General features: G+C 40.2%; 1 protein-coding gene across 1 annotated transcript in view; it reads right to left on the reverse strand.

The window, feature by feature from the left end:
- Positions 1 to 10,592: 10,592 nt before the first annotated feature.
- The window catches only part of LOC109918972 (limbic system-associated membrane protein-like), a 12,958-nt gene continuing 7,499 nt past the window's right edge, over positions 10,593 to 16,051 (reverse strand). The window contains exon 2 of the mRNA XM_048617895.1: positions 10,593 to 11,549. Within this exon, the coding sequence (XP_048473852.1) occupies positions 11,314 to 11,549 (236 nt within the window). The 3' untranslated portion in view covers positions 10,593 to 11,313. The remainder of the gene's footprint in view (positions 11,550 to 16,051) is intronic.

A 16,051-nucleotide genomic window follows, 5' to 3' on the forward strand; every position in this document is an offset into this window, starting at 1 on the left:
ACTGATTGAGCTGCTGCGTTTTGCAGAACGTCCTCCCTGTATTTTCTCACTGTATTTTTGCTGCTCCCCCCCACCCCTCACGGAGAAGTAAAGCCCGGTGACGTGTGCTGTACTCACTGATCTGCCAATACTCTGCTCCATGGAGTGGCCGTGTGTGGATTCACAGTGACAACTGCCCCCCAACCCTTTGGAGTTATTACCCAGGCACATGGGACAAACACGGAGCAGGAGGAAGGTACTTCTACACACAAAGAGACTGTCGCTCTGAGCCACTTGTATCCAATGTACCAGTTACAGAGCAGTAGTATTAGAGGCAGGGAGCAGTTTATCCATTTGTCCCATTGTCAGAAAGGGTGGAGGAGAACAGGAGCCCAAAGTAATAATAACAATGGTAATATTGAATTCTGACTTTTGACCCTGATGTCCACATCCTTCTCATCACTTGCATATTGATTGGTTGCCCTACATTTATAAATTCCTTGATGTTCTGAGGTTTTGTACGGAATATGCAGAAATCCAGGACCAATCTCAATGTTGCTGCCATTACTGGGGTTTACCCACTCTAATGTAGGTGAGGGTCTTCCATTGGACATACAGCTTAATGTAATTTCATCACCTTTAGTGACTTCTACTGGAAAGCCTGACATTGTTCTGTTATTTACTGATACGGTCGTGATTGTGTCTCGTGGTTTATCTGGAAAAGAGAAGAAAAAGATGAAAATAGGCAGGCATACCCACAGGATCACTGATACAGCTCCCCAGCACTGCTTCAATTAGCAGGATGTCCAAACCCAGCCACATATTGTGCTCTTATCTATCTTCCAACAGTCATTTCAGAACAGGTGAATCTCTGCAGTAGTGTTGCAGCCTTGAGCTTACTCACAGTCATATGTTGTTTTGATGAACGGTCACAGTGAAATGCAGTCATTGTGTAAATATTAATTCAGCATCACGGCCACTGGATCTGACGGTCTCAGGATATCACACAGTGTTCACAGTACTCACAATAACGGAGATTCAAACGTACAATTTCCTGTATTGTGTTGCTGACACAAAATGGTTACATTTAGAGATAAGGTCTTTAATCCATGCTCATTTTTGACCATGCACACGTACAGTCCACCATGCTGCATTTGAACAGACGGGATGTAGAGTAACTCTCTGCTTTCTATTTTTCCATCTTTGATCCAGACCCTCTGGGGAACTGGGTTTCCTTGCTCATGACATGTTAAATTCTGTGATTCCCCCTCAATCCAGTTTCCTTGAGTTTTAAAGATCTCTGCTTTTAATGCTGCATCTGTAAAATTCGTTCCAAGTAAAAATTAAATCATGATACTGATCGACTGCAAATTGAAATATTTTTCAGATTCTTCCGCTAATTCTTTTGGGTGCTCTGCAGATGTCAATATTCGTTATAAAACTGGCTTCTATTTTAAAACACAGGATAAAAGGCAGAATAACTTTCCCTGAATTCTGTGAAAAATGCAACATTCTGATGCGCCTTTTGAGAAATTTCCAAATTATTTTGGCTTTATGTTGGGATTCTGTGTAACTGAGGAAAAGAATTAAGAATACATTTCAGAGATGGGGTTACCCTAACACAATAATTAAAATAGGGGTATTTAAATATCAGGATATTGACTGGGATAGGGGTAATACAAAGAGCAGCCATGGGAAAGCAATCCTAGGCAGTGTTCAGTGGATATTTCTCCAGCAGTAAGTGTCCAGACACTGAGAAAGGATGCACTGGCCTCGTGGTATTATCATCGGACTGTTAACCCAGAGACCCAGATAATGTTCTTGGGACCCGGGTTCAAATCCCGCCATGGCAGATGGTGGAATTTGAATTCACTAAAATATCTGGAATTATGAATCTAATGATGACCAGGAATCCATTGTCGATTGTTGGAAAAACCCGTCTGGTTCACTAATGTCCTTTAGGGAAGGAAACTGCCATCCTTACCTGGTCTGGCCTATGTGTGAATCCAGACCCGCAGCAATGTGGTTGACTGTAACTGCCCTCTGGACAATTAGGGATGGGCAATAAATGCTGGCCTAGCCAGTGACGCCCTCATCCTGTGGATGAATAAAGAATGAATGAAATAAAACCTGTTCTTGGTGCAAGTGTCACTGGGAGAACATTGAGGGCACAGTGATCATTGTATCATCAGGACAATGGCAGAAAATGACATTGGTCACTCCAGAGTCAGAATATTCAACTGGGGGAGAATGGACTTCAACAGGGCAAGAAAAGAACAGGACCGAATGAACAAGAACCAAAGGTTCATGGGAAAATCAATAGCTGAACAATGAACTGCCTTCAAAGACGAAATGGTTTGGGCACAGTCATGGTAAATTCCCATAAACAGGCAAAGGGAGGCAAGCAAATGCAAAGCTCCCTTGATGTCAAAGGAGATGGAACTTCAGTAAGCAAGTGTGTTTATGATACATGTCAGGTAGTAATTACAATTGAGAACCAAATACAATATAGAAGGCTCAGAAGTGATGTGAAAAAGCAAAATGAGAAACGGACTGAGAGCTAACATATAAAAAAATTGGATGTCTCCCACAAGCACATCTGCAACAAGAAGGTGGTGAAAGGAGGATTAGGTACAATAAAAGAAATTTACATTTGGGGCAAGAAGTATAGCTGAGGTATTAAACTAATTTCTGTATTTGTCTTTACCAAAGAGGTAGATGCTGCCCAGGCCATGGTTACAGAGGAGAAACCTCAGTCACTTAGAATGGTTTATATTTGATAAAGAGGAATGTTTGGATAAGCTCTCAGTACTTAGAGTTGAAAAGCCCCAGGACCAGATCAACTGCATCCAAGGATATTCATATACCTGAGAATGGAAATTGCAGAGGCACTGGGGTTATTAAGTGGAGGTTGACCCCCCACAAAAAACTAACACCAAAGCACCCAGAGAGGAGCGCTTCACTCTATAATCCGTAAAAGGAATGTGAAAAGTGGCATAACCTGCCTTTCAGCAACTTCTAGTGGTTAAATAAAACAAATCCCTAATACTTATTTTACAATAAACAAGTAACAATTTATTTATCTAACTCACACAGTGAACAAATTAAGTAAACTATTAACAAACCGTTTAAACTCCTTCTAACTACTAACTGTTCCCAAATAAAACAACATTCTAATAGTGTGCTGTTCCAATCAATATAAGCCCCATTGATATAAAATAAAGAAAAATAGAGATTTATTCTGTTGAAATTACCGCCAGGTTATATGTCTTCCGGAATGTTCTGTGCCTTTTCCATTGAATGTTCTGTCAGGAACGTCTTCTCCGTCAAATGCCCGGTCAGGAATATTAACTGGTTGTGTCATAGTTACCTTTGATTAAGATCATGCCTTGTCTAAAACTTAAGAGAAAACTGTGAGAGTCAGCGATTCCCCCTTGCAAGCTGTGAGCTGTTAACTCTAGCAGATGGCAGTTACTCTTCTGATTTTCCAACTGCCCTCTCCTTTTGCACCCTTGATGACATATCAATTTCTTACAATAGGATGAGTCTTATGTTGTCAAAACCATCAGATTTAAATTTAATTGGTTTTTGGTATCTATGTATCTATGTGCCTGATTCAATTTGATTGGCTAAAATCAAAAGTTGTTGACTTGATGACAAAACAAAAGTGCGCTTGGCCTGATTATGGATTGATAAAATTATTTCAATTCAGGTGTGTTTTGTGCACCTGCCAACCCATAACTGCTGTGCACAGACAATCTCTAGGCATAGAAAAAACACATAATCTTTTAAAGAGAGCATGTATTACTTTCCCCGCTAGCATTTTACAAACACCAAATTCTAACTTCCTGCTTCCCAATCCATAAGTACTCTACTTAACTTTGCAACACAAGCAATAATCTTTCAAAATGAAAACTGAAATAATGTTTCAATCTCACCTGGAATTGAGGTCAGTGCTTAATGATTTTAGAATTACAAACCTTCCTCAAAAAGGTTGTAAGGATTGAACTAGCAATGACAGACCAATCAGTTTAACTTCAGCAATTGAAAACATCTAGAAACAATTATTCACAAAAAAATTAATCATTACATGGAAACAAAAATGGTAGTTTCAGAAAAGTGCATGGATTTATTTTGGGAAAGTTGTTTCTAACTAACTTGGAGTTGTTTAAAGACTCTAACAGATGAGGACAAGGCTGCTGATGTGGTGTACAGGCTTCCAAAAGCTGTTTGATACTGTGCCACACAAGATGTTTGAGGAAAGTGATAGGTCATGGAATGAAAGGGACTATACCTATGTGGATACGAAATTGACTCAGTGATAGGAAATAGAGAGTAACAGTCAATGAATACTTTTTGGACTGGAAGAAGACATGTCGCAGAGTTCCCCAAAGGTTAATGCCTGAGTCCTGTATGACTCTTCTTCAGTTGAGGCTGAATTGTTGGCTGTTTTCAAGGAGTTAGATATAATTCTTAAGGCTAAAGGTTTTGGGTGAAAATGGAAACAGCTTCCTTTGTTGGACTATTAATAATGGTTGTATTGAATGACAGAGCAGTCTGAAGGGCTGAATGGCCTACTCCTGCTCCTATTTTCTATATTTCTGTGTTTCTCTGATCTTTTCTTTCAAGTTCTTTCACTTCTACACAGAAAGTATATGATGATTATTTTGCAAATTATATCATCTCTGACTTAACTGGTTAAAATCAACAACTTACAGCAAGTGAAAATACCTGATTGTTTTCAGCTTCAGGTATTTTACTACAGGGAGAGAGAGCGAGAGAGACACTATTTCATTCGGAGCAAATTACAGCAGATGCTAGGATCTGCAGAGAAGACAAAAATTGCTGGAAATCACAGCACTTTAGCATCCATGGAGAGAAAGCAAGCTAACGTTCCGAGTCTAGATGACTTTTCATCAGAGCTGACTTGAAATGTGAAGGGGCAGCATTTATGCAATAGAGGGCTTGGGGAGTCGGGTGCAGTGCTTTGGGAGAGAGGTTGCAGACTGTGCAGATCGGAATGTGACTATAGCTGTTTTGATTGCGTTTAATGTTGTTTACCTGCAAGCTAATAGTCATATTGCGGCAACAAGCAAAAATGAATGAAACAGTATGTTCCAGCATTGTGCTGGGCATTGGTTGTCAACTTGGAATCAAACTATTAAGACAATCAGCCTGAAAAATCAATGCAGATCTGAGCTGTCAAGCTTGGTTTTGCACACTCTGTGGCTGGATTAAAGATCTGTAGAACATTTACAATTGCAGCATGAACTGGTGAGAAAGCTGCATGTTTGCATCATTATCCAGGATCAGCAATGTTCACCATCACATTTTGTACTAAGGACAGGAAGAGCAAAGGAATTTACTTTTGGAATTTCTCCATATTATCGCGTAAAATTAACCTCTTTGTAATATCCCGGAAAGGGTGTGAGTCTTGATGTAGTGGAATTGCTCGACAGGCCGGGAAGCACACTTACAGTTTCTGATTCCAGCCTAGAGCAGTGACGAGCCTTTTGTTTAAACTCTACAAACATGGATTTTAGGAGGAAATCTCTGGTTGGATGTCTTTACTTCTCCGTGTTAATTTTCAGAATAACAAGTGAGTTAATGTAAACAAAGTAAATTCCTTTTTCTGTTTTGTTCAGTGTGAGTCCAGACCTGGTACTCACTCGGGTGGGGGCTTTCCGCTTTGCTGATAATATTTTAGTTGAACATTTGGGGCACTTTATTTTGGAGATGATACTGATGGCTTGTGTCGAAGGTCGAGAATAAAGAACTAAAAAGTCCTGCTCCGTTTAACTTGTGCTGAAACGTCAAATGCGGTCGTGTTGCCTGGTACAAATGGGACCAGCGCTTCAGCGTCAAACTCTTGAGAGTAGTGGCCAATTCTCAGTCCCATGTCGAGTGAAGGAGAAGCGATGGGTTGGGGCAGCAGTGCGGGTGATGGTCCTTCACAGTGGGGATCCGTCCCAGGCAATTTTCCTGAAAAGATTCTTCTTCCTATCCCCAGCTCTGGTGGAAAAACAAAACAAAATGCTGGAGAAACTCAGCAGTGTTAGCAGCAACAGTGCATAGAGAAACCGAGTTGAGACTCTAATGTGACTTCTTCAGAAGTGAAAAGTTGGGAAAAGAGGAGCGTTTTTAACATCAGCAAGTTGGATTTGTTACAACGCACGTCCAGTCAGGTGGGACTTGAATGCCTGGTCTAGAGGTAGGGACACTATCATGGGGACTCTGGTAGCGCCGTTAAGTGTCCTACTCCTGGACCAAGAGTCTTGGGTTCAAGTCCCACCTGTTCCAGAGGTGTGTAGTAACATCTCTGAACAAGATGGGTTAGGAAATGACTAAAAGTGACACATTCCTAGTGAAAAAGGAAAGGGTCTGTACCACAGACACCACAGATCCTGAAGTGGTGAGCTTTGTGTAGCAGACAGAGGGGGTTCAGAGCTGGGGCCTGTGAACAGATGATACAGGTGCCCCAACAAAACGTAAGCGGAATTTAATGGCTTATGGAAAATTGGGCACATTCATGTAACCGATCCATATCCATTTGTAAATTCCTGATTTATTTATTACAAATTACCTCTTTCTGATGAAGTGTCTAGGCCCAAAACGTCAGCCTTCCTGCTCCTATGATGCTGCTTGGCCTGCTGTGTTCATCCAGCTCTACACCTTGTTATCCCAAACCATTTTAATGTCTTCTGCAAGTTTGTCTGTAATATCTCGTATCGCTGCATCCAAGTCATTAGCATGGATTGTAAATAGATGGGGCTCAAGGACTGAATCCTCTTTTTTAAGTCCTCTGCTACAAAATCCTTGATAAGGGACTCTAGCATTTTCCCTACTGTTAACATCAGGCTCATCAGTGTATAATTCCCTGTTTTTTCTGTCCATCCCTTTTCAAATAGAGAGGTTACATTAACTACCCTCCAATCTGTAGGAACTGTTACAGAGTTAAAAAGAATCTTGGAAGATGACCACCAATGCATCATTATTTCTAGGGCCACTTTCCTAAGTACACTGAGATGTAGATCTTGTTCCCTTTGTGGACGAGAGCAAAAACTGTAGGGAGGATCAGCAAACTGGCCATAGTACCGTGGTATAGAGAGCCATTCACCCAATCTCACCAAGGACTTCTTGTGGGATTTCACCTATATACTGGGGGAATGGATTAAACCTTGGGTCAGTGACTTGAAAGAAATTCAGGAATTTGCATATTAATCCTTTTTACCTGATCAAAGATTTAAGAGCCATCTTAGGTTTGTTCAACACTGCATCAGTTCTATGACCCTTTGATCTTTTGCTGAAAAATTTTGTGTCTGATGTCACCTCTCTCACTGGCACCTGAAGAAGGAGTGAGGTGACATCAGACTCCAATTACTTGAGAATTTGCCCCCTAATACCCATTGATTCCAGTTTTGCTAGGGCTCCTTGATGCCACACTCGGTCGAATGCAGCATTGATGTCGCTCTCACTTCACCTCTGAAATTCAGCTGTTTAGTCCATGCTTGAATCAATGCTGTAACGAGATCAGGAGTTGAATGTTCCTGATGGAACACAAACTGGGTATCAGTGAATAGGTTATTGCTAAGCAGGTGCTGCTTGACAACACAATTGATGACACTTCCCATTAATTTACTGGTGATAGACTGATGGGGCAGTATTTGGTTGGGTTGAGTTTCTCCTGTTTTTTTGTGTACAGGACATACCTGGGCAATTTTCCACATTGTTAGGTAGATGCCAGTATTGTAACTGTACTTGACATACTTGGTTAAGGGAAGCAGTAAGTTCTGGAGCACAAGTGTGCAGTATTATTGCTGGAATGTTGTCATGGCCCATAGACTTTGCAGTATCCAGTGCCTCCAACCGTTTCTTAATTTATATTTAATGTGAATGATAGCAACATTGAAAATAAAATATTCCAAAGCCACTCACAGACGGAAGATTAGAAATGATGAAGACAGATTAACAGGAGAGTTAGAAGGGGTTAGAGGCAATAAAACTGTAGATGCTGGAATCCAAGGTAGACAAACAGGAGGCTGGAAGAACACAGAAAGCCAGACAGCATCTGGAGGAAAGGAGCAGTCAACATTTTGGGTGTAACCCTTCTTCAGGACTGAAGAACCCTTCCGGTTAGAAGGGGTGACTGAAAACTTGTTTGAGATAATAGATTTTAGAAAGACTTGTAATGCTGGAAAAATGAAGGCAGAGTTTTGAAGATTGGGATTGAGACATTTCTAAGTCCTGCCACAAATGGTGGGATAGAGAATGGGCAGACTACAGCTTACAAAAGACAAATTTGAAGAATTCAAGATGCAAGTCAGAAGGAATTTGTACAAGTATTGTGAGACAGAGGTCTGATCAGATTTAAGATGTCTTTGAAAATTTAATATTCAACATCATTTAAAAGCAGGGAGAGAGTGTAGATCATTAGAGCAAGTGGTGAACTATAGAGAGCTTAAGGAGTCCTGGAGGATCCATGATACTTGGAGCAATCCTGGAGTGCTAGGTGAGGTGATTGGCTAAATGATGAACTCAATATGGATGAGCTGATCTAATGATGAACAAGAAGGCCAGCGCATGCTTAGTGCAGTCATCGTTTTAGTCACTTAGACTTTTGGCAAACTGTAGACTGCAACAGCAGGAATAGCAGACTGAAGATAGTTTGGTGAGGACAAGCAAAGTGAAAACAGTGAGGGAGCACTTCCTTTCAAAGAAAACATCAGTTGGAAAAGATTTTTTTTAATTTTAACTCATTATTATAACAAATTATTTTAGTGAAATATGCCTTAAGAAATCAGTTTATTTGTTCAAGTATACCTGAGTAGTTAGGCAATGAACATTCATTTTTGTTCCAGACAGTTTTTATATTATTATCTTTTTCTTACCTTAAGGTAATTATATGTGCAAATATCTTGAGAGATTGCAGGGAAAAAAAGCTTCATTCTATAGAAGTGGTTAAATTAATGAAATTACATCCGTACATACTGAATGTACTCAGAAAACAGTAGTGATGATAGTTCAAAAATGCATCCGTTTGTAAAATCCACATTATAAAAGTATTTATTTTATATTGGAGGCAGTGCATTGCATAAATAATTGGCACTTCTCTGGCACCTATAACATAGTCAAACCTCTCAAGTTTCATCACAAGAGAATTATGAAACAAAATTTAATACCAAGCCATGTAAGGAAATAGTAGGAAAGAAAAAGAACTGCATTTATATAGCACCTTTCATGACCACAAGACAGCCCAAGTGCTTTTCAGACAGTAGAATACTTTTGTAGGCTTATCACTGTTGCGTTGTAGGAAATGCAGCAGGCAGTTTGCACATATAAGCTCCCTCAAACAACAATGAAATAACTGACAGTGATTCTATTATGGTGATTGTTGATTGAGAGATAAATATTAGCAAAGACATGGAAAAATTTCCCCTGCTCTTCTTCAGAATAATGCCATGGGATATTATTCTTTTGAGAGGCCAGATGGGGCCTTGGTTTAAAATTTGATCTGAAAGAGCACTGACAATGCAGAACCATGTCAGCACAACACTGCAGTGTCAACTTTTATTTCTGTGCTCAATTCCTGGAGTAGTACTTGAACACACAGCCCTTTCACTCAAAGACAACTGGGTTTGAGCTTACAAGTAATGGAAAGCTTAGTCAAAGATGTAGGTTTAAGGAATGTTTCAAAGAAGGGAGAACCAGATGAGTTTAGGAAGTGAATTCTGGGGCTTTTTCTTAGGCCATCCCTCATGATTAAGGATACTTGGTTTCAATCCAGTTCCATAGATTTTGAAAAGGCTGCTAAATCCAATCAACGATCTATGGACTCTGCCACATACGGGCAGGTGCAACCTGAATGTTTGGGTAGATGAAGGATTGTGTGCAGTGTGTTGTGTTCAGCCTCATCCTGTATATTCCCAATGAAGTCTCTCAATGTGTTTGATGCTTTCTCAAATGAACCTTCTCCATTTTGATTGGTGACAAGTCAGGGACACCAGGGTCAACACCAGAGATGTTTGACCACTTAAGGGTGCTTAAAGGAAATTAGTTCCACTGTCTTACTGATAGACTCCTGCTTTGACTGAGTTCTGAATACAGCAGTTAATCAGAGATTCTGGCCTTCACTGGTGTAGATCATAAGCTTCCATGGTCTGTAGAGCTTATGCAGCTGAAATCACAAACACGAACGACAGGGTACTGAAATTCAGAATTAGCAAGACTGATGCAGAGTTCGTGCTTGGGGGTACATGTAGCTTCAGCTGTGTAACCCTTAAATCCAAATAATCTTAACCCTGAATACAATGGCTGTGCATTTATCCCCCTCAGACATTGGGACTTCCAAAGATTCATGATCCTTGAGAAGTAATTTGTCCCCATCTGCATCTTAAATATGTAATCCTTTATTCTCACACAATGGCCCCTAATTTCAGTTGTATTAAGGTTTAAGATCATAGATCGTAGAATCCCTACAGTGTGGAAACAGGCCCTTCAGCCCAACAAGTCCACACCGACCCTCAGACATCCCACCCAGACCCATCCCCCTATAACCCACCTAATCTACACACCCCTGAACACAATGGGCAATTTAGCATGGCTAATCCACCTAACCTGCACATCTTTGGACTGTGGGAGGAAACCAGAGCACCCGGAGTAAACCAGTGCAGACATGGGAAGAATGTGCAAATTCCACACAGACAGACAGAGAACAAAGGCATGGTGACATTTAAACACAAGGATGAAAATTTTAAAATTAATGATATCTCAATGGTAGTCCCCATTTTATCTGTTTGTACAATGTACATCATAAAAACCATATACAACCAAACCAAGGAGACAGCAAGGACTCCAAATGCTGGAAGTCAGAGTCAATAAAACGTGGAGCTGGAGGAGGACAGCAGGTTAGACAGCATTCTGATGAAGGATCCTGACCCAATACGTCGACTTTCCTGCTCCTCAGATGCTGTCGCACCTGCTGTGTTCCCCCAGCTCTGCAATTTATCAACTACAACCAAATCAATAATCAATGTAGTGCAGGCTTTATGTCAGCTAGTGGGAAAGCAGTTGTGTTTACAGAGCTTTGAAGTTAACAGTGATGAGCCTGTCTAAATGCCACAGTTCAGGTGATTATCTACTGGTTGTGAAAATCAAATTGAAATTTTTACCGCAGTAATTCAAGAATTGCCCAAAATATAACAAGGCTTGTCAGCAACTAGTTGTCTTTACAGCTGGTACAGACTTTAACACGGCAATGAGCGGCACACATCAGTAACCATGTGTACAATAGGACCATTGGAATATTTTTCAAAGTCAGGACATGTAATATCTTTATCATTGATTCAATCCATTTGTAATTGTTTCTCCACAATATGGATCAAGTTTCTTTAAAGGAAAACTCTTCTGGTATTCATGCCCATTGGGGATCTGTGCATTGTTGTTGGGTTTTGCATTCTGTACATTATATTTTCCTCTTTTATGGGCATTGAATTTCCAGTACAAGGCCGTCACTACCACAATCGTCAATACTGCTGCTGTTCCTGCGATCACTACTATTATCCATCTTAAACCTATGAGAACGTAGAAAGAAAAGATACACAGATCATCGACAATCCAGAGAAATATATTAATTGCAACATGTCTGCACATTTCCAAAATCTGTGGATTATAAACAAAGGGTATTTTTCAATGGAATATCGAGTGTGTTTTATTCAGCTCTTTCCTGGCTGTTTTCCATGTTGTGTTTTTCACCTTCTTTCATTCCTCCCATACTACATGCCACTCCTTGGTAGTTTGCCCTCAACTCCCTGTCTATTCCTGTATACATTCTGCAGGAATTACTCTCTCAAAACTGATCTGCACAAGTTCCATCTTTTTCATTTTTCCCATTGTCTCATTTTTGCCTATGAACATGCTTCAGGCCCCTGTATTACTTTTAATTAATAAATACAGGTTTCTATTCTCGACATCATTAATCACCCAAATGGTTTCTTCTTTTTCTAAAATTTTAAGCAGGGTCCAAAATTTCTTCGATAATTTGTCTGTCTTTTCAGTGTGGTTCAAATTCAATTGAAGATCCTATTTCTTTTTCATGTTTCAACCCTAAACATTCATCAGCACGATCGCCAAGATACTGATTGAGCTGCTGCGTTTTGCAGAACGTCCTCCCTGTATTTTCTCACTGTATTTTTGCTGCTCCCCCCCACCCCTCACGGAGAAGTAAAGCCCGGTGACGTGTGCTGTACTCACTGATCTGCCAATACTCTGCTCCATGGAGTGGCCGTGTGTGGATTCACAGTGACAACTGCCCCCCAACCCTTTGGAGTTATTACCCAGGCACATGGGACAAACACGGAGCAGGAGGAAGGTACTTCTACACACAAAGAGACTGTCGCTCTGAGCCACTTGTATCCAATGTACCAGTTACAGAGCAGTAGTATTAGAGGCAGGGAGCAGTTTATCCATTTGTCCCATTGTCAGAAAGGGTGGAGGAGAACAGGAGCCCAAAGTAATAATAACAATGGTAATATTGAATTCTGACTTTTGACCCTGATGTCCACATCCTTCTCATCACTTGCATATTGATTGGTTGCCCTACATTTATAAATTCCTTGATGTTCTGAGGTTTTGTACGGAATATGCAGAAATCCAGGACCAATCTCAATGTTGCTGCCATTACTGGGGTTTACCCACTCTAATGTAGGTGAGGGTCTTCCATTGGACATACAGCTTAATGTAATTTCATCACCTTTAGTGACTTCTACTGGAAAGCCTGACATTGTTCTGTTATTTACTGATACGGTCGTGATTGTGTCTCGTGGTTTATCTGGAAAAGAGAAGAAAAAGATGAAAATAGGCAGGCATACCCACAGGATCACTGATACAGCTCCCCAGCACTGCTTCAATTAGCAGGATGTCCAAACCCAGCCACATATTGTGCTCTTATCTATCTTCCAACAGTCATTTCAGAACAGGTGAATCTCTGCAGTAGTGTTGCAGCCTTGAGCTTACTCACAGTCATATGTTGTTTTGATGAACGGTCACAGTGAAATGCAGTCATTGTGTAAATATTAATTCAGCATCACGGCCACTGGATCTGACGGTCTCAGGATATCACACAGTGTTCACAGTACTCACAATAACGGAGATTCAAACGTACAATTTCCTGTATTGTGTTGCTGACACAAAATGGTTACATTTAGAGATAAGGTCTTTAATCCATGCTCATTTTTGACCATGCACACGTACAGTCCACCATGCTGCATTTGAACAGACGGGATGTAGAGTAACTCTCTGCTTTCTATTTTTCCATCTTTGATCCAGACCCTCTGGGGAACTGGGTTTCCTTGCTCATGACATGTTAAATTCTGTGATTCCCCCTCAATCCAGTTTCCTTGAGTTTTAAAGATCTCTGCTTTTAATGCTGCATCTGTAAAATTCGTTCCAAGTAAAAATTAAATCATGATACTGATCGACTGCAAATTGAAATATTTTTCAGATTCTTCCGCTAATTCTTTTGGGTGCTCTGCAGATGTCAATATTCGTTATAAAACTGGCTTCTATTTTAAAACACAGGATAAAAGGCAGAATAACTTTCCCTGAATTCTGTGAAAAATGCAACATTCTGATGCGCCTTTTGAGAAATTTCCAAATTATTTTGGCTTTATGTTGGGATTCTGTGTAACTGAGGAAAAGAATTAAGAATACATTTCAGAGATGGGGTTACCCTAACACAATAATTAAAATAGGGGTATTTAAATATCAGGATATTGACTGGGATAGGGGTAATACAAAGAGCAGCCATGGGAAAGCAATCCTAGGCAGTGTTCAGTGGATATTTCTCCAGCAGTAAGTGTCCAGACACTGAGAAAGGATGCACTGGCCTCGTGGTATTATCATCGGACTGTTAACCCAGAGACCCAGATAATGTTCTTGGGACCCGGGTTCAAATCCCGCCATGGCAGATGGTGGAATTTGAATTCACTAAAATATCTGGAATTATGAATCTAATGATGACCAGGAATCCATTGTCGATTGTTGGAAAAACCCGTCTGGTTCACTAATGTCCTTTAGGGAAGGAAACTGCCATCCTTACCTGGTCTGGCCTATGTGTGAATCCAGACCCGCAGCAATGTGGTTGACTGTAACTGCCCTCTGGACAATTAGGGATGGGCAATAAATGCTGGCCTAGCCAGTGACGCCCTCATCCTGTGGATGAATAAAGAATGAATGAAATAAAACCTGTTCTTGGTGCAAGTGTCACTGGGAGAACATTGAGGGCACAGTGATCATTGTATCATCAGGACAATGGCAGAAAATGACATTGGTCACTCCAGAGTCAGAATATTCAACTGGGGGAGAATGGACTTCAACAGGGCAAGAAAAGAACAGGACCGAATGAACAAGAACCAAAGGTTCATGGGAAAATCAATAGCTGAACAATGAACTGCCTTCAAAGACGAAATGGTTTGGGCACAGTCATGGTAAATTCCCATAAACAGGCAAAGGGAGGCAAGCAAATGCAAAGCTCCCTTGATGTCAAAGGAGATGGAACTTCAGTAAGCAAGTGTGTTTATGATACATGTCAGGTAGTAATTACAATTGAGAACCAAATACAATATAGAAGGCTCAGAAGTGATGTGAAAAAGCAAAATGAGAAACGGACTGAGAGCTAACATATAAAAAAATTGGATGTCTCCCACAAGCACATCTGCAACAAGAAGGTGGTGAAAGGAGGATTAGGTACAATAAAAGAAATTTACATTTGGGGCAAGAAGTATAGCTGAGGTATTAAACTAATTTCTGTATTTGTCTTTACCAAAGAGGTAGATGCTGCCCAGGCCATGGTTACAGAGGAGAAACCTCAGTCACTTAGAATGGTTTATATTTGATAAAGAGGAATGTTTGGATAAGCTCTCAGTACTTAGAGTTGAAAAGCCCCAGGACCAGATCAACTGCATCCAAGGATATTCATATACCTGAGAATGGAAATTGCAGAGGCACTGGGGTTATTAAGTGGAGGTTGACCCCCCACAAAAAACTAACACCAAAGCACCCAGAGAGGAGCGCTTCACTCTATAATCCGTAAAAGGAATGTGAAAAGTGGCATAACCTGCCTTTCAGCAACTTCTAGTGGTTAAATAAAACAAATCCCTAATACTTATTTTACAATAAACAAGTAACAATTTATTTATCTAACTCACACAGTGAACAAATTAAGTAAACTATTAACAAACCGTTTAAACTCCTTCTAACTACTAACTGTTCCCAAATAAAACAACATTCTAATAGTGTGCTGTTCCAATCAATATAAGCCCCATTGATATAAAATAAAGAAAAATAGAGATTTATTCTGTTGAAATTACCGCCAGGTTATATGTCTTCCGGAATGTTCTGTGCCTTTTCCATTGAATGTTCTGTCAGGAACGTCTTCTCCGTCAAATGCCCGGTCAGGAATATTAACTGGTTGTGTCATAGTTACCTTTGATTAAGATCATGCCTTGTCTAAAACTTAAGAGAAAACTGTGAGAGTCAGCGATTCCCCCTTGCAAGCTGTGAGCTGTTAACTCTAGCAGATGGCAGTTACTCTTCTGATTTTCCAACTGCCCTCTCCTTTTGCACCCTTGATGACATATCAATTTCTTACAATAGGATGAGTCTTATGTTGTCAAAACCATCAGATTTAAATTTAATTGGTTTTTGGTATCTATGTATCTATGTGCCTGATTCAATTTGATTGGCTAAAATCAAAAGTTGTTGACTTGATGACAAAACAAAAGTGCGCTTGGCCTGATTATGGATTGATAAAATTATTTCAATTCAGGTGTGTTTTGTGCACCTGCCAACCCATAACTGCTGTGCACAGACAATCTCTAGGCATAGAAAAAACACATAATCTTTTAAAGAGAGCATGTATTACTTTCCCCGCTAGCATTTTACAAACACCAAATTCTAACTTCCTGCTTCCCAATCCATAAGTACTCTACTTAACTTTGCAACACAAGCAATAATCTTTCAAAATGAAAACTGAAATAATGTTTCAATCTCACCTGGAATTGAGGTCAGTGCTTAA

The sequence above is a fragment of the Rhincodon typus genome, chromosome 38 (genome assembly GCF_021869965.1).
Source record: "Rhincodon typus isolate 14 chromosome 38, sRhiTyp1.1, whole genome shotgun sequence".
Lineage (NCBI taxonomy): Eukaryota > Metazoa > Chordata > Chondrichthyes > Orectolobiformes > Rhincodontidae > Rhincodon > Rhincodon typus.